We start from the raw sequence: 22,463 nt of genomic DNA, 5'->3' as shown, positions 1-22,463 counted from the left end.
ACACACACACACACACACACACACACACACACACCCCCGCCTCCGTCTATTGTTTTGAAAGTGCTGTGAATGAATGGACTCATGTGGTGTGAGAACCCCCAGGGTACCTGAGCCACCAGGATCCCGATGACGATGCCCAGCTGGTTGAGGGTGCCAAAGGCTCCCCGCAGGGTGGTGGGAGACACCTCTCCGATGTACATGGGCACGAAGCCTGTGCAGAGGCCACAGAAGATGCCCGTGACCACGCGGCCGAGGATCAGCATCTCCACGGACTCGGCCATCTTGCAGAAAGCCATGAGGCTGCCGCCGGCGACCACCAGGAAGTTGACCATGAGCATGGAGTTGCGCCTGCAGGTTTCAGAGCCCAGGTTAGTGGCCCACGCCGGCCTCCCTCCCTTTCCTCCTTCTCCCGCTCCTTCCAGGCCTGAACTCCCCACTACTTCTTTTGGTTTAAATTTCTTTCCTGATTTCTATTCGCAGCACATTTCTAGTTGGAGTAACCTGAATCGATCGTTTTTATACCTCTTTCACTATGTGTAAAACTCACCTAGAAAACCCAAGCTTTTTTCTGCTGGTGCCAAGGACTGAGCCCAGGGCCTGGCACAGGCTAGGCAGGCATCAAACCAACCGATCTACACCCCCAGCTCTGGTCTGCGACACTCAGTGGGTAACAGGGATTTAGCTCAGTGGTGCCGCTGCCTGTCTCTGCCTTGTAGCACACAAGGTCTGAGTTTGATCCCTGGTACCAAAAACAAATGAACAAAAAGACACTTGGTGGTAGCAGGTTTTTTTTTTGATACTGGTGATCAGAACTCAGGACCTTGGGCTTGACCTTGGGCAGGTGTGGTGCCAGAGCCAAATCCCCAAACCTAGGACTTTTTTTTCCCCAAACAGGGTCTCAGGCTGGCTTTGAACTCCCTGCGCAGCCCAGCCTGCCTCAGCTCCGAGTGCTGGTTGATAGGCACATAGCACCAGCCCTGGTGAGCCTGGGTTTTATTTAGCAAGGGCTTCCAGCACTAGCTCTCTGTGGCCCACAGGCCATCAGCGCCAGTTAAGCAATCTGCTAGAAATTAAAATTCTCCCGCCTCACCTAGATTAATCGTTAGGTCTTACCCAAGGAGCAGACCCAGGAATCTGTTCTAAAAAACCCCAGAGGGTCGGGTATTTAGCTCAGTGGTTCCACTGCCTGCCTTGCAAGTAGCAAGGACCCAAATTCGATCCCTGGTACCAAAAAAATTAAATAAATAAAAAGCCCCCAGAGGAGAAGTAAAAGGAATTAAGATGTGTTCTGGGGGGCCAGGGATTTAGCTCAGTGGTTCCGCCACCTGCCTCACAAGTGCAAGGACCTGAGTTTGATCCCCCGTGCCAAACAAACAAACAAAAACCCCAAATAAGATGTGTTCTGTACACAACCCCCACAATGAATGTTATCTTATACTGCCAACAAACACTGGTAAAATTTTAAGAAAAATCCAAAGAACAGGTGGTCTGATGCAAGCTAAAATCAGAAAGCCACTGCCCTAGGCAGCACTTTGACAAGAGCTGAGACTCCCCTGAGAAATGTTTTTGGAGGCTGAGGCAGGAAGATTTCAAGCTTGATGTCAGCCTGGGCAACTTAAATGACCCTGTCTCAAAAATAAAAAACAAAAACAGAGATATGCTAAATCCCCAGCCTCTTTTTATGTCTTTTACTGCATTTCAAGCACTGTAGTTGCTTACAGATGAAGAATTTGGTATTGAATTCAAATTATTTCAAATAAAATGTTTCTCCATCACAGAAGGCAGTCAGTCAGGCAGCTTCAGGTCTCCTCCAGGTAAGACTGTGGCGATGTCATTCACCGTTAGTGTACTCAACAGGTATAAAAACTAAAAGTGTACTCAACAGGTATAAAAACTAAACTACTACATCTCTGTGCTAAGCATGGGAGGAAGCACTGGAACATGAAACAGACAAGAGGTAAAAGACTGGCACTGAGTTGTTTTCTTGAAAGCTTTTGGTCTTACGGGGCAATTACTTGTTTTTTAGAAGAAATTATTTCTGCCTTCTTTTTTTTTTTAAACTAAAAAGCTAGCTGTTGTAGCAGAGTCAAAACAAAGTTTGCTAAATTGCCCACGTTGGACTCCTACTTGTGATCCTGTTTCCCAGAGACGAATTCCAGGCCTGCACAAAGGAGCAGTAAAACATCAGGATGTTGGAATTCTTTCTGGATGAAAGGCTCAGTCGGCTAAGGAGGACAAGGGACAGTTGAGAACCTGTGAATAGTTCCTTCTCTCCTTCCTGGGACTCGCAGCTGTACTTTTGGGAACGGTTCTCTTTGCACAGATCTTGCTGTTGGCATGACAGTGATATGTGTGAGCACATTTTCTATTTTCCTTGCCAGGTGCTGGTTTTGTGTAGAACCAAGGGGTTGCAGAGCAGCCTGGACACATAGGTTAAATCCATTTGCACATGGAGAATATCTAGCCGCCAAGCTAAATGGTTCTTTCTGTCATTACTGAAAGCATTCTACCCTCTGAGACTTTTACTAAGTGTCTGGTGAGATGACGAGGTCTTTGGGGGAAAAATTTAGCTATTTGGCCACTGTCCATATGTACCACAAACCAAGGTTTGCAAAAATATTTTCAATGTAAAATAATGAAGACTTCCATGACTTCGTCTCTTTTTAAAGGAAAAGCAAATAATTCTGACCTAAATAAAGCATTCTGCGTTGCTCCCAGAGTTCTAGCCCAGAGTCCCCTAAGAGCCACCACACTAGGGCCAGCTGGCCCAGGTCCCACGGCCTCCAATCTGATGCCCCCACCGCCCTGACCTAATTTTCTGTTTGTCCTCAGCGCTGCCCGCCCCTTCTCTTGGCCAGTTCTGGTCCCTACCTGCCAAAGCGGTTGACAAAGAGTCCCACGGAAAAGGAGCCAATCATTCCGCCCACGGAGAAGATGGCCACAGACAAGGACCAGAGGGTGGTGAGCAGCCCAGGGCTGGGAGGCTCGCTCAGCTTCTGTGACAGGGTGCTGTTGAGGAACTTCCGTATGATCTGCAGAACAGAACGGGAGCCCCTGTGAGGTACAGGGAGAGAGCCAGGGGAGCCGGGGTGCTCGGTGCCAATACGCAGAGCAATTGTGAAGGTTTGGCCCACAAAGCCCAGCAGGTGGCAGCACCTGCCGCGGCCCACCGGCTCCCTGGGCAGAGTGTACCGCCGCCCAGGGTGGGAGGAGGAGCTAGCGGCTCAGGGTGTGGGGAAGTGAGTATTCGGTCCTCATTAAGTGACTCAACATATTCACCACTTTCTGGCTTAGCCAAGATAGAGGCTGGACACAAAAGTTTTAATTCCGATTTTCCCCGGGTCCTGGAGGTGAAGCCCGGGGCCTCCCGTGTCCTAGGCCAATGCTCCTCTATCCGGGGACGACAACCCCAGCTGACAAATTCACTTTTCACTTCCCCATTCCCTTTCCAGGGCCGACACTCACCGCCTCGGGGGCATTGATGACCCCGGTGTTGTAGCCGTACTGGAAAGAGCCGATGGCAGCGATGGTGACGGCAAAGACCAGAGACGGGGTCACCTGGGTGTAGAATGGCACAGGGAGGAGAGAAACAGCCCTTAAATCGTGAGCTTGTGATCCTCCTGCCTCAGTCTCTCAGTGTAGGCTCCTGTGACCACAGTACCCTGGACTAGCTAGCCCTCAATTTTTTTTCTTTTGAGTAAGATCTCTGCTGCGTTGCTCAGGCTGGCCTGGAACCACCCCCCCACCCTCCTGCCTCAGCCTCCTAAGTGCTGGGATTACAGGCGGGTTCTGAGATTACAGGTGTGTCCCACCACACCTGTTTTTTTTTAAATGAGCCCTCACAACTTTTTCAATGATAGTCTATTAGTTGTGGAGATGCACTGTATTAGAATTTGACCTATGAGGGGTAAGAAGGACAAAAACGTAATGAGATTTTTTTTTAATTTTGTGGAAAAATAGGAACTGGAGGGCCTGGGATTTATTTCAGTGGTTCCATTGCCTGCCTCGAAAGTGCAAGGTCCTGAGTTCAATCCCTGGTACCAAAAAAAAAAGGAACTGGCTTAGAAGCATTAAAAAAGCTGTACAGTACCAGATAAAGGCAAATACAAAGTTGTGCTCTAGAACTAGAAAGGCAGTTGGAGACGCTTTAAGATGTGAGAACTAATGCTGGATTTAAATTATACATGATAAAAGGAAAATAAACCAGAAAAAGAGCACATAAAAAAATAATAAACTAAGAAGGCAGAGGAAAAGACTGATACTTCTGAAACGGCCAGATCCAGGAGACCAAAGACCGCCTCCCGCAGCAACGCGCAGAAGCCGGCCGGCGGGCAGCGGCTCCCGGCTAAGGTCTCATTCACGGGCGGCCCCCACAATCCGCCGACCTTCCCTTCTTTTCGAGGCCGGCCTATCCCCTCAGTCAGGTGGACGCAGGCTGCGTGCTACCTCGGGAGACTTTCCCCGGGCCAGGCCCGGCTCAGCCCATGTACCTGGGACGACGCTGCTTTTCCTTTATCGAAAACCTCTTTTCTCATCACCATCTCAGAGAGAGCCTTTTCCTGTTCTTTTTCTAGATTTTTGAGAAGGGGGTTTCACCCTATAGCCCAGGCTGGGCTTTTTAACTCACGGAGATCCTCATGCCTCAGCCTCCCGGAGTGCTGAAATCACAGGACTGCGCCACCATGCTCATGTCTTATTTTTCTTTATCCCTTTAATCTTCCTTTATTTTCAAGTGAGTTTATCTGAGTAAAAACGCCTTTCCCCTACAGATACTGCGCACACAACACTGATGTGTCACCACGTCCTTCGCTCACAGTCACAGCCACAAGGACAAGTGGGTCTGTCTCAGTTTCCCCGGCATCCGGGGCCTCCGGGGCTCGACTGTTACCCACACAGGGTAGGCAGAGAGCTGCTTGTGGTGCTGCGCTCCCAAACCAAGCCCGGCCCCGATCTCACCCCGCGAAGCCCAGGCCCGCGGTCACAGACACCACGCTGCGACCTTCCCGCGGGCCAGGCCCGGCGACCGCGACCAAGCCTTTACCTTGTAGCTCCCCATGGTCCCGCAACTTGTCTCGTCCCAGTCCTAGGAAAGTCACGGGTGGGGTCCAGAGACCCTGCAGCTGAAGGATGAAGTAATTGATAGCCCGAGCAGCCCGCTCCGCGCTCGCAGCATCACGCCGACCCCGCTTTTTATCAGCTCCGCGAGGGGCGGAGCCGATCCGCGCCAAGCCCCGCCCCTTCCAGGCACTGCTTCTCCCCCACCCACATCCGCCCTCTCCCCGCCCCTGCGGGGGCTTTGCTTTTTTTTTTTTTTTTTTTTTTTTTTTTTTTTTTTTTACCCCCCCCCCCCCCCCCCCCCCCCCCCCCCCCCCCCCCCCCCCCCCCCCCCCCCCCCCCCCCCCCCCCCCCCCCCCCCCCCCCCCCCCCCCCCCCCCCCCCCCCCCCTGGGGGGGTTTTTTTTTTTTTTTTTTTTTTTTTTTTTTTTTCTTTTTTTGAGCGCATCCACATCCTTCCCTCTTGTGAAGCAGGGATGCCTCTTAGTTTCACAGACAAAACGCCCCGCCAAAAACCCTTGAGGGAGGGCGGGTAAACAGCGGCGCCTGCTCCGGAGTAGGTTAATCTACAGTACCTGGAGAATAAAGCTATCGATGTAAAGCAAAGTTGATTATCAGATTTAAAGTCACTCGAAGGAGTGTAACCTGGAGGAATTCCTAGTCAGCTGCCTTGGGACCGCAGCCTTGAAGGGGAGGAAGGGCGGTCTGGGCGAGGAAGTTACAGGAGGCCTGGGGCCGTTTCCAGCCCCGCCGTCCTCAGATCCGACCATCAGTCTCACCATCGGGGCACAGGCTGGGCACACAGCACCACCGATCGGGCGCTCTCCAAGAAGTCGTGCTTCATGGATACCATAAAGTTCTGGTCTCCTAAAGTTGGGTGTTTCCATAGTGAAAAACTAAAAGAGGGACGAGGGCACCTAAGTCATAGATGGTGACTTTCTTGAAAGAAAAGAGGGAGATAAACAACTGGTTACTGCGCTAGCCCAGCAAGCTGAGGGAGCAGGGGGAGTGGGAAAGAGGAGGACACCGAGGGGGAAGAGGATGAGTCAGATAATGAAGGAGGGAGTGGCGCAGCAGGTGGGCAAACTGCTAACCCTCGGCCTTCGGCCTAGGATCCTTCTGCCGGGAGCAGCGTGGAGCAGATGGCAAGGAGCCCAAGGCCACGCGTCTTTCTTGGGGTTCTGGTTGGGGCCTAGAATCCAAACTTGGAGCGCTGGAGCCCGAATAATCAGATGCTTCTTGGAGACAAGCTCTAGTCCTGGCTCACTCTGCGTGCCTGCATTTAAGATCTCACGATTCAGCTGAGATTATAGGCCTGAACCACCACATACAGCGGTCCAAGTCTTAAATGTTTGACATCTGTAGCAAATAGGATATTTCTCAGCCAGACGTGGTGGTGAGCAGCTTTAATCTCAGCTCTTGGGAGGCTGAGGCAGGAGGATTGTGGCGAGTGGAGGCCAGTACATAGTGAGTTCAAGGCCAGCCTGAATGAGACCCTGTCTAAACAACAACAAAACCAACCAAACAAAAACGAATTTTTCTTCTCGGTAAGAAAGAAGAGAGGGGCCAGAGATTTAGCTCAGTGGTTCTGCCTACTGCCTTGGAATTGGAAGATCCCGAGGTCGATCCCCAATACCAAGAAAAAGAGAAAGGAGATGAAAGGGTTGTTTTTTCTGGTCGTCTTAATCTGAGTGTATTATCTTTAGAAAAATTAAACTGGTTTAAACCGACTGTGGTGGCTCACACCCATATTGCAGCACTTGGGAGGTTGAGGCAGGAGGATTATTGAGTGTGAGGCTACTTTAGGCTGCGTAGCAAGACCTTGTCTTTAAAAATAATGTCATGTAAAGGTACAAGATCCCAGTAATGAATGTAACTGTATTGTAGAATGTACCAATAAACTCAATAAAAATTAAAATAAAAGAAAAATAATAAAAGAAAAATCAAGCAGCAGTGAAGGAGGGCTGTTACACTGAGAACCCTAGAGACTCGGCTAGGCCTGAGGGAGCTCGCCCACTGGACTGTCCTCGTCTGAGACCAGCGTCCTCCTTGAGTTCCAGCCCCGGCTGGCGCAGTGGGCACGCAGAGGCAGCAGGGTTAGATGCCCACGGCCACCCCGTGCCCTCTGGGGCTTCCCTCGGTGGAAACTGCATTGGGGCGGGCAGTGCACTCCAGGATGCAGCGCGGCCAGGACAGAGGCCCCTGGTTTTCGGGAGGATCGGCGTCCCCGCAGGGCCAATCCTGGTCTAGCGCCCCCTGCCGTGTGGGAGGACGTTTGCCAAGGAGGAAAACAGGTAATACTGAAATCAAAGAATTTCAAACAGGAGGAAAGGCGGGGAAAGCTATCTCTTTCTTCGAACAATGCGAGTGACTTTTCAGGGATCAAAAATCCGGTCACCGGGCCAGGGATTTAGCACAGTGGTTTCACCGCCTGCCTCACAAGTGCAAGGTCCTGAGTTCGATCCCCGGTGTCAAAAGAGAAAAAAAATCCGATCACCACCCTAAGACAGCACGAGCCAGCTGTACTCTTCACCTGCGTTTATAATATTCCTCCTAAGGAGCATCCTAAGGAGCATCTCGGCTCCCAGAGTGTTATTTTTCAGTCTTCCTTTATCCGGGTAAGTGCAGCAGGGCTCACTCGAAAAACGAAAAAAAACGCTGTAGCAAACAAGCCCTTAGGGTGAAGAGTGAAAAATTTGAGAAATGTTGGTTTTCCGGTCTGCGCTGGGTGAGCCCATTCATTACACCCAGTAATCCTGAGGAGGGGACTCCAGCTGCCACGCCCCAGTCACCTGCTGGCTCCATCCTCAGTCTGTTCCACAGTGGTTCCTTAAATTAAAAATTCTGTGCATGGCCTGGTGGCACCCGCCTGTAATCCCACTGCTTGAGGCCAGCCTGGGCGACTGCATGAGTTCAGGCTGAAACACACAGATCAACTGAAGCAGTGTTAAAAAGCAAAACAAAACAAATAAGCACTTATCTTGCTTGTGTGTGAGCCTGGACTCGATCCTAGCACCAATGAGATCATAACACAGTGGCATTATGGCTACTGTCTCCCCTGACCCCAGTACCGAACTCGGGTCCTTTCGCTGACAAGGGAGGGGGCAGAACCACTGAGCTAAATCCCCATCCCTTGTGGCTACTGTCTTAAGGAGTGCATTTCATCTCAATCACTGGGCCCCTGGAAATTTACTGTTCCAGCTGACATGTGCTCTAAGTATAAGGTGCACCTTGGATTTTATAGTAGTAATAAAAAAACCCAGAAAAATCATTCATTAATAATTTGGGGGGTTAAAAAAAACCTGACCCAGGGGCCAGGGATGTAGCTGAGTGGTGCCAAGTGCAAGGTCCCGAATTCGACTGCCGGTACCCCACACTCCAAAAAACCTGACCTAGTCAGTTAATAATTTTTATAAACTTATACATAAAAATGAAAGCTGGGGATGGTGATGCATGCTTATACTCCCAGCACTCAGGAGGCTGAGGCAACAGGATCACTGAGTTCGAGGCCAACCTTGGCTACATAGTGAGCTCAAAGCCAGGCTGAACTGCATAGTGAGACCTTGTCTCAAGATCACAAAAACAGGGCCAGGGATTTGGCTCAATGGTTCTGCCGCCTGCCTCGCAAGCACAAGGGCCCAAGTTCGATGCCCCCCCCAAACAATGACAAAAAATCCCCAAACAAAAAAACAAAACATATTAAAATGAAAATTTGGAGGGCAGGGACAAGGGGAAAAAATGAGAATTAAGACCTATTATGTAAAGGTACAAGATCCCAATGATGAATGTAACTGTATAGTATACCTAAATTGTACCAATAAACTTAATTTAAAAAAATGAAAATTTGAGGCCTGGGGATGTCACTTAGTGGTAGATGGGTTGCTTGCTTAGCCCTGGGCTCAGACATCAGGACTAAGAGAATAGGTTCATTAGATTAGTTTGTAATGTTAAAATTAACCTTTGGTGATCCTACTGCCTCAGCCTCCCAGAATGCTGCCATTACAGGTTTACACCACTACACCCCATCACCTTCAAGTTTTGCCTAAAACATCGTTCTCTTTAGGAAATATATTCATCAGAGCCTGATCTTGTGTCTTTAAATTGTCTTCTTTGTCTGCTTCCCTAATTCACGTGTGAATCTCGGGAAAGCAGGATTATATCTTTTCTGTGTCCCCAGGCACCTAACACAGGACACAGGAATGAACAATGCTATGATGGAGTAAGCAAACTGGAACTTCTGGGTTTTGTTTCTGAGACAGGGCCTCACTGTGTGCTTCAGGCTGGCCTTGAACTCACTATGCAGACCAGGCTGGCCTCAAATGTATGTAGCACCACTCCTGGCCCTAATTTATTCTTAAGTATTTCTTAGACAAAAGTATTCACTTGTCGAAGGCAAGTGGTTGGATTGTCATTCCTGCCTCTTCCTCCCATTGTTTCTGCCACCTTCTCGGGCTTTGGCATGGCACCTTCTTAGACTCTTGGGAAATGCTGTGGCTGAGGGTGGCTGTCCCTCAGAATTCATGCAGGAATTTAATCCCTGATGCTGTTAAGAAATTGGGGGGGCGGGGATTTAGTGCAGTGGTACCGCTGCCAGCCTCACAAGTGCAAGGTCCTGAGTTTGATCCCCAGTCCCACAAAAAATGAAAGAAAGAAATCGGGCGGGGTGTAGTGGGATATCCCGGATTTGAGAGGCTGAGGCTGGAGGGGGGCAAATTCAAAGCCAAGCTGGGCTGTGTAGCAAGTTCTTTTGCTTGGTTGTTGTTTTGGGTTTTGGGGGTTTCACCAAGTCATTCAGGCTGGTCTCGAACTCACTCTGCAGCCCAGGCAGCCCTGAATGCCACCATCCTTCTGCCTCAGGTGTGCACCACGGTGCCCGGTTCACACAGCAAGATAAGGAAAGCCGGATGACACAGTGAGACCCTATCTCAGAAAAGAGAAACACGAAAGGCTGGAAATAAACTGATTTTGATGTCTGGAGATGAGGCCTCTGAAATGTCTGAGATTAGATAAGGCCTGGGGTGGAGCCCCCTGGATGGAATGCTGCTGAGAGGCCAGATGGACACACAGACAGCCGCCTACGTGACCGCCCTGACTGGCTGTGGTGGGCCACGTGTGGCCTTGTTTTCTTGTTTGTTTATCCCTTGGGGGGAGCTGTAGTGCAGATTCAGTAGAGAGCCTGGGAGCTACATTTCCTTTTCAAGGGCTAGAAATTGGTGCTTCGCACTTGCTGGGTAAGCACTGACCACTGAGCTTCATCCTCAGCCTCCCAGAGGCTGCCCAACCTTCTGCCAGCACAAGGATCAGCCCAGAACTGAGTCAATGCTGCTGCCTTACCCTGATGTCCCATGACTGTAATCTAAATACATTTTTTGTTTTGTTTTTAGAGACGAGGTCTTGTCATATAACCCAGGTTGACCTCAAACTCTCAGTGACCCTCCTTGTCTCAGCCTCCCGAGTGCTAATATTATAGGTGTGCATCAGTCACCAAGCCTGGCCCTCCTTGTAGTCTGTAATAAAATCCAGTTAAAGGGCCAGGGATTTAGCTCAGCAGAACCACTGAGCTAAATCCCTGGCCCCTTTTACAAATTCTTAATGCTTGCTTTTTTTTTTCTTTTCTTTTCTTCCTTTTTTTTTTTGCGGGGAGGATACCAAGAATTGAACTCAGGACCTTGCAGACTTATGAGGCAGGTGCAGTTCCACTGAGCTACATCCCTGGCCTTTTTCTTTCTTTCTTGAGAGAGGGTCTTGCTATGTACTTCAGGCAGAGCTCAAACTCACTATGCAGCCCGGATGGCCTCGAAGTTGGAGAGATCTTCCTGCCTCAGCCTCCAGAGTACTGGGGTTACAGGCCTGCACTATCATACCTGGCCTTCTATGCTTTCAAAAATCTTATTTTGAGGAGCTGGATACTTTTTTTCCCCTAGTGCTGAGGCTTAGGGACAAGATACTTTTAACATACGTAGCAGAGATTAAACTAATTTTACTATACTGCAGAATCATGCAAATTGTACTTTTTGCTGGTAGTCAACATTCACATGTTGACGTGCACTGTAAACACTCCCTACAAAGATGAGTAGTTATTTTGCTGACAAAGAGCTGAAGAGAAAGGAAGAACAGGTTATTAAGGGGGAAGTGAGCGCCTGTGTCACAACTTAAGTGAAGAAAACCACTGCCTTACGCAGCCACTTACGAGCCCGCTGCGGATGCCCACCCCTCCTGGGCGCCGGGGCTCCTAGAAGAGAAGGGTGAGGCACCGCTCGCGGGGCTCACCGGGCACTTCCGCTTCTGCCTCCCCTGCAGTTTCCCAGCTGGCGGCCCAGGCTGGGCCACAGCGCTTCCACCTCCCCAGGGTGACGCCCCAGCCTTGGCCTCCGCTCTTCCGGTGCCATCTTGATGTGGGCCCTAGGTGCAGCCCGACTGAAAAGGGAAGTCAGAACCCGGCCGGGCTCCGGGGCTGTAAACTCTAAGCTACAGTTCAGACATCCCAGCAATTTCTTTAACTTCTCTAAGTCCCACTTTCACTACTTAAATGGGAGGTCACAGCACCCATCTTGGGGAAATACTGGAAAAATGAAGACGATGCCAGCGAGGAACATCTGGCAAGCGCTGCGGGCCTGGCAAATGTTCCTCTGTGCGTTCTATGTCTGTGTCCTGAATACTGTGTGCAAAGCGCAGTCCTAGGTGCAGGCATTGGAGCTATCACTAGGACAACGCCACTACCTGATAGTGCTTATGTTTTCAGAGGGACGAATGTTGGTTTTTTTTTTTTCTTTTTTTTGCTGTTGATTTAACCCAGGGCTCCACACTGAGCTACATCCCCTTCCCACTAAGCTGCTAAAACCACCCCCCAACCTGTTTTTAGTATTCTGAGGTAAGGTCTTGCTAAATTGCCAAGTTACCCAGACTGGGCTGAAATTTGGGATCCTCCTGCCTCAGCCTCTCAGTGTTGGGATTACAGGTGTGCCCCACCACACCCAGTTGATTTACAACTATTTTCTTTCATGCTGAGGGCTGTATTTTTACTCCCTTAGTTCTGTCCTTCAATGTAATAGTTTTAAATTAGTCATAGTCCCATTTGTGTGTTTGCAAATGTTGCCTATGCCTTTGGTGTCATAGCCAGGACACCAATGTTCTGTCAGATTTTAAGGTTCGAGAGCAATCCTTTGGGGCTGGGGGTGTGTCTGTAGTAGCACGGCAGGGAGCTGTGTAAGTCATACCTCAATAGAGATGAGAAAAAGTAAAAATTTATAATATGCCTGTAATAAAATGAATGGTTACGATGATAAACTTGTTATGTGGTTTTTACCACAATTAAACAGAATTTGCCTTGTTAGAATTTTGGACTTTATTTGGAACGAGCCTCCCTTTCTTCTTTCCCCCTCTCTTTGGAAATGGGAGCATGGATCCTATGCCTGCCCCACTGCTGTACCTGGACATAGGGCTCATAATCGCCTCTGTCTCAGGGCTGATCACGCTTTCTCTCTGACCGTACGCGTACCCCACAGAAGTGGATTTGCCAGTGATAGGCCCAGGCTCGGGCTGTTGGGATGAAGGTGGACTTTGGGCCATGTGTGAGGAAGACGTGAAGTCTGGAGGGCCGGTGGATCAAGTGTTACAGACTGGACGGCATGCGCCTGAGATTTCCATGAGGCAGCCCTAACCAGAGTACCTTAGAATGCTGACTGCACTTTACTTAGGCCCGAGAAGTGGTAATGAAGGTTAAACGAGCCACGTGTGGTGGCTCATGCTTGTAATCCCAGCACTCGGGAGGCTGAGGCAGGAGAATTCCCAACAGTTTACCTAGGCCAGGCTGGACTGCATAGCAAGACACTGTCTCAATAAACATACAAACAAATAAACAAAAACCAAACAAACAAGAAAAAGGGTAAATGAGGTCTGAAGGGTGGAGCCTTAATCCCATATCCAGGCGTCTTCATGTGCAAAGGCAGGCAGTGTGTGCCACAGAGCACCACCACGTGAGGCGGAACCTTGGAGCAGAGGCATCTGGTCACGTGGGGGTGCCTTCCCTTAGGGAACCGTGGCGTCAGCCCTTCCTCTCGCGCTCTCTCATTGCTTCCGGGTCAGAGGGTGCGGGGGGGGGGGGGTCTCTGCTGTCCAGATCTCCGCCATGACACATTGCCTCCCTACAAGCCGTGAGGTGGAACTTCTTTGTGAGCAGATTATCTCAGGTACTGCGCTGTGGTGATGGAAAGCGTTCTCCAAGGAGTACAAGGAGCAAAGTCTCAGGAGAAACCGACCCTGCTGGCGCCTTCGCTTGGACTTCCAGCCTCCAGAATGTGAGAAAACACGTTTCTGTTGTTTGAGCTGCTGTCGGTGGCATTTTGTCACAGCACTTAGCAGACTAATATAACAGGCGCGTCAAGTAACTATCAGTGAGCAGTGTGAAGGTTATGGAGGACTGGGGGAGGGTAGTGAAGGCAGGGTGTGGTGCGGTCGCTCTGTCAGGAGAGATGACTGCACAGAATGGTGGTGGCAGGCTGGAGTGGGCCTCAGGACACTGCTGTGACAACAGCATCTCGAACGGAAGTCGTTTCAAATGCAGAGACCCAGAGGAGGAGGAATCGTGCTTGGCATGGAGCAGCCAGAGATTCTGGCAGGAGTGCGGTGAGGCAGGGGTGGGTGGAAGGAGAAATGATGTTGAGAGAAAGCCCCAAACCTGATCCTGCAGGGCACTGTAAGCAGTGGTGGAGGTTTTCAGTTATATTTTAAATATGACTGAAAGCTAAGTAGCTCTATTTTAAGTTTTTAAGCAAAAAATGTCATCATGTACTTTTTTTTTTTTTTAAACATAGCTGAGGCCGGGGGTGTAGCTCAGTGGTTTCGCCGCCTGTCTTGCAAGCACAAGGGCCTGAGTTTGATCCCAGTACCAACAAAACAAAAAAATGAATATGCCAGGGATTTCGCTCAGTGGTGCCGCTGCCTACCTCACAAGCGCAAGGTCCCCAGTACAAAAACAAAAAAATGAATAGACTTGTCAGAAGCAGTGGTACATACACACCTGTAATCCCTGCTAGGTGGGAGACTGAGGCAGGAAGATTTGCAAGTTCAAATCCAGCATTGGCAATTTACCAGTTTAATGAGAATCTCCTCAAAATGTAAACAAAACAAAAAGGGGGTGAAGCTGGGGGGGGGCGTGTAGTTCCATGCAAAGGCCTTGGGTTCAATCCCCAGTCCTAAAAAAAAAATGAGACTTTGTTGTGGGGAGCAGTTTTAGGTTTACATAAAAATTGAGCAAAAGGCATAGAGTTTCTATATACTTTCCTCCCTCTCTGTTTGACATCTTGCTTAGTGTAGTATACTTGTTGCAACTGATGAGCTGATAGCGAGAACACGATTACTAACTGAAGTCCACAGTTTATATTATCATTCATTCTTTGAATTGTGCATTCCATGCCTTGTGGTAGATATACAGTGCATTACAGGATCACACAGAATAGTTTCACTGCCCTGAAAATCCTCAGCTCTGCCTTCCTTTTCTCTATCGTCTTCATAACTTGGCCTCGTGCACGTCACACAGCTGGACTCCCTAAGCGGCCTCTCACCTTGATCTCTTTCACTTAATCATGTCTGCGTCCATGCTCCATGTCTCTGTGACTCAGCTGCACACCCCTTTCCATTGCTGGGTAATACTCCATTTATGAGGACATACCTCAGTTTATCCATTTGCCTACTTAAGGACATATTGATTGCTTCCAGCTTTTAGACATTATGAACAAAGCTGCTGTACACATTTGTGTGCAGATTCTTGTATGGGTGGAGGATTTCATCTCATTTAGGTAAAATTCAAGGCAAGTGATTTATGAATCATGAAGTGCCTTAGATGTCAACTTTTTTTTTTTCTTTTTGAGACAGGGTCTTGCTATGTAGTGCAGGCTGGCCTTTAACTCACTTTGTAGCCTAAGCTGGCTAGGTGATTCTCCTGCCTCAGCCTTCTACTGCTGGGATTACAGGTGGGCTTCACCACTCCCAGTGCAATATCAACTTCTACACAAGAGCCAGCAGGGAACACAGACTATCACAGAGAATCTGCCGGTAGTTCTCTGACTCCCTCACGTTCCCCTATAAATGCCCTGACTTCTGTGTGCAGCCATCAGGCAGGCACTGTCACCAGGAGACCCCGCCTGGCTCCTTTACAGGAACACAGCTAAACGATAACCCAAGTGCTTGCGCTGACTCACATCCACCCTTGCAAAAACCCTAACCACGTGCCTGTCTGTGGGTGCTTTTCAACACAAGACTTCATAATCAAACATTCTGTATTCTTTCAGCAAAGCCTAACCTAGAAAACATTCATCAGGTTCTTTACAGGAAAAAGACCACAGCTCCAACGTGGTGCTTATTAGCCCAGTCCTCCACAAAGTAAATGCGAACTCTGTATGGCAGAGTACTTTTCTTCCCTTCCCCTTCCCTTCCCCACAACCCCTTGTCACAGTCTCAAGAAAAGGAGAACAAGACCCAGGAAATGGCTCCAGGGCTGCCCAGCACTGATAGTTGTGTTGTGGGAGGGCTGGCTCCATTCTCACAGTCCTAAGCGAACCCCTAGTGTGAGCAGCAGGTGTTATCCATCCCCATTCAGGAGTGGGGGTGGGGGATGTGACCCTGAGGCTCCAATTAACTTCCTGGGGGGGGGAGAACAGGGGGGGAGGTGGGAGCTAAAAGTGAGCCTCCTCTTTGTGTCCAGAGATCTGGGGACTTTAGCAAGAAGTACCCATCCTCAGAACACACCATGGTCCAAAGAGACTAAAATTTCACTTTCATGTCCAGTGGCCACAGTTATGTTTTAGCATTTGTCCTGAGCAACTCCATGGGGAGCTATGAGGCCGTGGAACAAAGCTCTTTTAAGTGAAACTGGGAATGGTGTACTTTACTTATTGAAACCTTCCATAGCACCTGCCCTGAATGGTTACTTTTGTGTGCCTATTGCATGGTGTACAGTGATCTACTCACTGTGCCTAAGTATCTGTGAATCAGTACCCATTCTACTACACTTCTATTCTTCATTCGAGCTGGGAAAAATCATCCCCTTATCTTTCTCACAACCCAGGTTGCAGACCTTCCTCTCTGCCTTCAGTTGAATGAGACAGTTAACAAAAATATTTGGATGAGGCGGGCCCACAAACCAAAGAATCTCTTCAGTCTCATTCTGGCTGGAGGTCTGCTGCCTTGGGGAGGGCTAGCGGCACGAGAGTGCAGAGGAGAGTGCAGACGTGCTCTGGAGACCATCGCTGGGATCAGCTGAGCCCCAGGCACCCACGCATCACTCAGCACTGACTCAGTGCTCCTGTCTCCTTCATCCTTCTCCTCTGCTCCTGTAGAATGTGCTGCCCTGCTGATGCTCACTCCAGATGTAGGGGCTCTCCCTCCCTGTTCTGTTTGATTGCATCTTCTTGATTCTCAGTCCCTATTTGGTATAAATCTGCAAAACTCGTGGTGTGCAAAACCCCGAATATTTCTTGCATGATTGGATGCAAAAGAACTGAACGAATACGTACCTACTTAGAAAATACGTGCAAGAAGTGTTACTTTTGACAGCTTGATCCTACAGTCCTACAAGTGTTTAATTGTTCATATGTGGGGAAGTTATACAATCACTCTAAACTCTTTAAATACTGGGCTCCAGGCAGACTTTTAATTCAATTCAATTTCAATTCAGTATTCAGATGTGGCTGTTTTAAGTTCATCAGAAATAAGCAAGCTTATAAATATTTATGCAAGGGCCCGGGATGTAGGCCAGCAGTAGAATTCCTGCCTGATAAGTGCAGGGCCCTGAGTTTGATTCCTGGTACCAAAAAAATAAAAAGAAAAAAGAAAAGAAAAGAAATATATTTATACAAAAATCAGAGGGAAAAAAAAAATCTGTGAATTGCTATTCCCTGCCAAGGGTTCCTTTAAGAGCTTTAGGTCTTACTGTGATGCTCCCTGGTCTACTCCCCCTCAATACAATTAACAAGCAGCAACAGCTCCACATACTTACAGCAAGAGTGTTAAAGCAAATGGCCTAAAACTCCACAAGCAGCTGTATGTAGGTCTGGATTCATTTGTCGTATGCATACACTATGCTCTGGATTTGGTTTGAGAGCCTGAGAATTCTGTAGTGAAGAGGTAGGAAACTCCAGTCCCTACTTTCATGGAGCTAAAAGTCTACTGGGTCAGGGCTGCATGTGCATTTTACCCCACACACATACACCCTGCCCCCATAGTACCAGGGATTGAACTCAGGACCTTGCACTTGACAGGCAGGCACTATGCCACTGAGCTACCTTGCAGGCCCTTTTTAAACTTTTTATTTAACTCTTCATCTCCCACTTTTTCCCTCCCTCCTCCTTCAGCTTCCCAGAATGCTGGAATTTTAGGCACCTGCCACCATAGCCAGCTCCTTCCCCTTTCCTTCTTCGAATTTCTGTAAAGCAAGTATAGAGAAGAGTACAGATTCTGGACTGACATCCTGACATGTCTGATCACAGACATCCTGGACTTGAATCTTAGCACTGCTTTTATTTTGTGTGGTCTTGGGAAAAATCATTGCCCTTGCTGTGCTTCTATTTCCCTAGCTGTAATCCCCTGCCCCCAGTACCGGAGATTGAACTCAGGGGGTCCTTGAGCTTGCGAGGCAGGTGGTGGAACCACTGGGCTGTAAAGTTTGCTCCAGCCCTTCCCTAGCTATAGAGTGAGAGGAATAATATAGTCAATGTAATAATATTTGTTAGGCAGATTAAATAAAATCACTGCAAAGTACTTAAAATAGTTCATGACATATCGTGCCATATTAAGTATGAAAAAATAAAATACACCCAATTAAGTTCATGCCTGAATATATATTCAGAGATTTAGAACTGTCTTGACTGCTTTTTTGTTAGTGGGACATGTACATGACACCCAGAATTTAAGAAGGAAAAGTGTTTTTTTTTTTTTTTGTTTTTTTTTTGAGACAAAGTCTCACTATGTAGTTCAGGCTGGCCTTGAATTCACTATGTGGCCCAGGATGGCCTTGAACTTACAGCAATCCTCTTGCATCAACCTCCAGAGAGCTGGGAGTACAGGCTGTGTAACACACCTGACTTGATCATGCTTTTAGTCCATGGTTGGCTTGCTTCAAGGAAGGAAGGTGTGGGGAAAGAGCAAGCTGCTCACGTCATGATGGCCAGGAAGCAGAGAAGAGAGATCTGGGGAGGGAGGATACTATTCCAGCCATGCCCTCACCCTACCTCCCCAGCTCCTCCCTCTCGAGTGACAGCTCCCATGCCCCAATCACTTTGCATAAAAGTGAGACTTTGGGAGCACATTTCATTTCTGAACCATAACAAGAAGTCTCTGTAGCATATACATTAAAGTCTGAATTCTCACTTCTTCACTGTCTGTCCTTTTGAGAGGTAGAGGGTTGACAACAGTGGGGGTTCTTTCTAAATTGTCCAACTTGACACAAGCATTCTCTTGATACCAAAACTAGAGAAGGATCCAACCATTAGAGAACTACAGTCCCATCTCACTAATGAACATAGATATAGAAATCTTCAATAAGATACTGGCAAACAGAATGCAGCACATCATCAAGAAGATCATATATCCAGACCAAGTAGGTTCTATGCCAGGGATGCAGGGATGGTTCAGTATGTACAAATCAATAAATATAACACATCATATTAACAGAACCAAGGAGAAAAACCACATGATCATCTCCATAGACACAGAAAAAGCATTTGGTAAGATCCAACACCCCTTTCATGATAAAAAACAAAACAAAAACAAAAAACCCTAAAGAAGCCGGGCATGGTGGTGCATGCCTGTGGGAGGCTGAGGTAGGAGAATCGCTGTGAGTTCAACACCAGCCTGGCCTACATAGTGAGTTCCAGGTCAGTCTCAACTACATGGTGAGACCCTGTCTCAAAAACAAAACAAAACAAAAAAAAACTAAAGAAAATTAGTATAGAATGGTTTTTATCTTAATCAGATAAAAGCCATCTATGAAAGCCAATAGCCAACATCATACTAAATGGACAAAAACTGAAAGCTTTCACTCTAAAATCAGGACAAGGACAAGGATGTCCACTGTCACTACTCTTGTTCAATATAGTTCTGAAACATTAGCCAGAACAATTAGACAAGAGAAATAAATAAAAAGAATAAGGATAGCAAAGGAAGAAGTTATTATCATTATTTGCGGATGACATGATACTCTACACAGAAGACCCCACAAACTCCACTAGAAGACTTTTAGATTTGATAACCAAATTCAGTGGTGTGGCTGGATATAAAGTCAACACTCCAAAATCAGTAGCCTTCCTGTATGCAAATAACAGATTTACAGAGAAATTACTGAAATAACACCTTTCACAATAGCATTCAAAATAGTGAAATACCTAGGAATCAATCTAATGAAGGTTTAACTCAGTGGTACCACCCCTGCTTTGCAAGTGCAAAGTCCTGAGTTCAATCCCCAGTACCAGGAAAAACAAAAAATCTAATGAAGGAAGTAAAAGACCGTTACATGGAAAACTGTGATACTCTGAAAAAAGGGTTCAAAGAGGATATCAGAAAATAGAAAGGGGGGCAACCCACTTTTTGGTCCCCTTTCTGTCTCTCTTAGACAAAAGCTTTCTTTCCCTCAGTAAATTTTTCCTAGTCTTAACCTCCATTCCTAGAATTCATTCTTCTACTTTAGAGAACATGAGCTCACATTTCGGATACCTAGCAAATTTGGGAGATATATCTCTTCCCTCTATATCATTTTGGAGGTCTTCTGCCAAGATTACTGATTGGAGGTTGTCAGGTTTTGAGAGAGAAAGGTGACCACTCTGGAGATGAGTCAGCTTCATTCGGCAACACTCCACTGTTTCTATGAAGTGACTAACCCTTCTGAAGTAGACCTGTCATTTCCTCAACCTTCCATTTGAAAGGCGAGTATGCATACAAGGTTCACACACTGCCCTCTTATGGGGACACTCCCTGGACTCCCAGGGCTTCTTCTGAAGTCTCAGTGGACCCCACAACGGTCAAATTCTGCATGCCTGTGAAACCAGCACCATGTGGATGACATCAAGGTCTGCTGCTAGCTGGAGCAGTAGGTCAGGGACAAATATCTAGGCTGGTTCCTATACTACAGAACTGAAGGCAAGCTACAAAGAACTTGGAATGGATGTCTACTGTGCTACTAAGGTCACTGTGAAATAGAAGAGTCATTTTAAAGATGCAAGGATTGCCAGGCATGGTGGCGCAGGCCTGTACTCACAGCACTTGGGAGGCTGATGCAGGAGGATCACTGTGAGTTCGAGACCAGTCTGGGCTACATAGTGAGTTCCAGGTCATTCTCAACTACATAGTGAGACCCTGTCTCAAACCCCACCCCCCAAAAAAAACAAAAGTCAATAAAGATGCAAGGATCCTTGATGTCACACTATCCCAGACCTGAGGGTGTTCAGAATTTATGCTGAAGGTGAAGCTAAGAAAATAGGAGTAGTTGGCTGGGTAAAGAATACCAGCAAAGGCACTGAGACAGGCCGAGTGCAAGGCCCTGAAGAGAAGATCAATTCCATGAAGTCCTGGCTGAGCAAGGTTGGAAGTCCTAGTTCTCACATTGACTGCATAGACTTTTCTAATGAGCAAACCATCTCTAAACTTTAATATCCTAATTTCAGCATTTGATACTAATAGAAAAGAAATTAAAATTGTAATGCTTCCAGTGCACAATAGATACCACATATCCTGAAGTCTATATTCTAGAATAGTAGTGCCAGAGTAGGATTAAAAAAGTTGGGGGGGACATTCTGTTCTGAAAGCTACAGAATTATGTTGCTGAAAATGTTTGTCACTGAAATAATTTTACTAGACCTTCTTTGATAAGCAAAAACATTCTAAGATTAAAATGTCATTATAGATATTTAATGTGAACATTCAATTTAGGCTTGTCTCATGGAATCTTTCAATGAACATTATAGCATACATGTTATTTGATTAGACATAAAAAACATAAAGTGAACCATCCAAGTTATTTTTAAGTTCTGTTGTCTATAGTGAATTCCAATGTTGTCTGACTAATAATTTGCCATTAAAATTTAGTAATTTAATGATTGAAGTCTTTAAAGGAACTAATGGTTAAAATAAATGTGATCAATATAATCAAATATTTCAATAAAGAGTTAATTTAAAAAAAAAAAGAAAGAAAATGGAAAGGGCCAGGAATTTAGCTCAGTGGTTCTGCTGCCTGTATCACAAACGAAAGGACTTGAGTTCGATGCCCGGTACAAAATAAAAAAAGACTGGTGCTGCCACCTGCCTGGCAAGTTCAGGGTCCTTAGTTCCATCCCCAGTAACACAAAAAAGAAGAAAATGGAAAGATATACCTTATTTTTGGATAAGAAGACCCAATATAGTGAAAATGGCCATTGTTCCGAAATTGTTATACAGATTTAATGCAATACCAATCAAAATTCCAACAGCATATCTCACAGAATTAAGAGAAAACAATCCTAAAATTCATTTGGAACCAGAAGAGTCCTAGAATAGCAAAAGCAATTCTGGGCAACAAAGGCGAGGCAGAGAACATCACAGTCCCTGATTTGAAATTATACTACAAAGCTACTGTGATAAAAAACAGCATGGTAAGCCAGTCATGGTGACCTACACCTGTAATCCCAGCACTCTGAAGCAGGAGGATTGCCATGAGTTTGAGATCAACCTAGGCTACATAATGAGTCTAAAGCCAGCCTGGACTACACAGTGAGAACCTGTCTCAAAAAAAACAAAAAACAAAAAACCAACATGGTGCTGACAACAAAAGAGACCCAAGGATTAATGGAACAGGTTAAAAGATACAGAAACAACTCCAAACATATCCTTCACCATGCACTAACCCAAAATTGAAATGGATCAAAGATCTAAATATTGGGGCCAGGGATTTAGCTCAGTAGTTCCACCACCACCTGCCTTGAAAGTGCAAGGAGGTCCCAAGTTCGACCCTGGTACCAAAAAAAGAAAAAGAAAAAAAAATCTAATAAATATTAAAACAAATACTAAATCTGTCAGAAGATAGACTAAGTAGAACTCTTGAAGATGCTGGTATAGGTAAAGACTTTATGAACAGGACCCCAATGGCACAGGAGATATCACAAAGAATTGACAACTGGCATCTTATGAAAAAGCTTTTGGGGGGCCGGGGATTTGGCTTGGTGGTTCCACTGCCTTCCTCTTGCCTTGGTACAAAAAAAGAAAAAAGAAAAAAAAAAAAAAGCTTTTGCATAGCAAAAGAAACCAACAGAGGGCTGGGGATTTAGCTCAGTGGTTCTGGCGCTTGCCTTGAAAGCACAAGGGCCCAAGTTCAATTCCCTTACCAAAAAAATAAAAAAACCCAACCAAGTGAAGATACAACCCACAGTGTGTGAAAAAAAAAATTTG

General features: G+C 46.9%; 1 protein-coding gene and 1 pseudogene across 4 annotated transcripts in view; one reads left to right on the top strand and one right to left on the bottom strand.

Annotated features, from left to right (window-relative positions):
• Slc2a3 (solute carrier family 2 member 3) overlaps window positions 1-22,463 on the bottom strand; it is a 79,416-nt gene that overhangs the window by 5,616 nt on the left and 51,337 nt on the right. For 3 of the 4 annotated variants that reach the window (XM_010607822.2, XM_010607824.2, XM_010607825.2), the window contains exons 3-5: window positions 3,466-3,558; window positions 2,872-3,032; window positions 108-348 (exon numbers count right to left, since the gene is read on the bottom strand). In XM_010607822.2, the coding sequence (XP_010606124.1) occupies window positions 108-348; window positions 2,872-3,032; window positions 3,466-3,558 (495 nt within the window). Of the gene's footprint in view, window positions 1-107; window positions 349-2,871; window positions 3,033-3,465; window positions 3,559-5,041; window positions 5,207-22,463 lie in introns of those variants that run through there. The other variant, XM_010607826.3, reaches the window with a different exon arrangement.
• On the top strand, window positions 13,526-20,771 carry LOC109117526 (annotated as a pseudogene).

The sequence above is a fragment of the Fukomys damarensis genome, unplaced genomic scaffold, assembly GCF_012274545.1.
Source record: "Fukomys damarensis isolate Sample0158 unplaced genomic scaffold, DMR_v1.0_HiC HiC_scaffold_19, whole genome shotgun sequence".
NCBI classification, from domain to species: Eukaryota; Metazoa; Chordata; class Mammalia; order Rodentia; family Bathyergidae; genus Fukomys; species Fukomys damarensis.
Note: the sequence above shows the minus strand (reverse complement) of the source record. Positions and strands in the feature narration are given on the sequence as shown.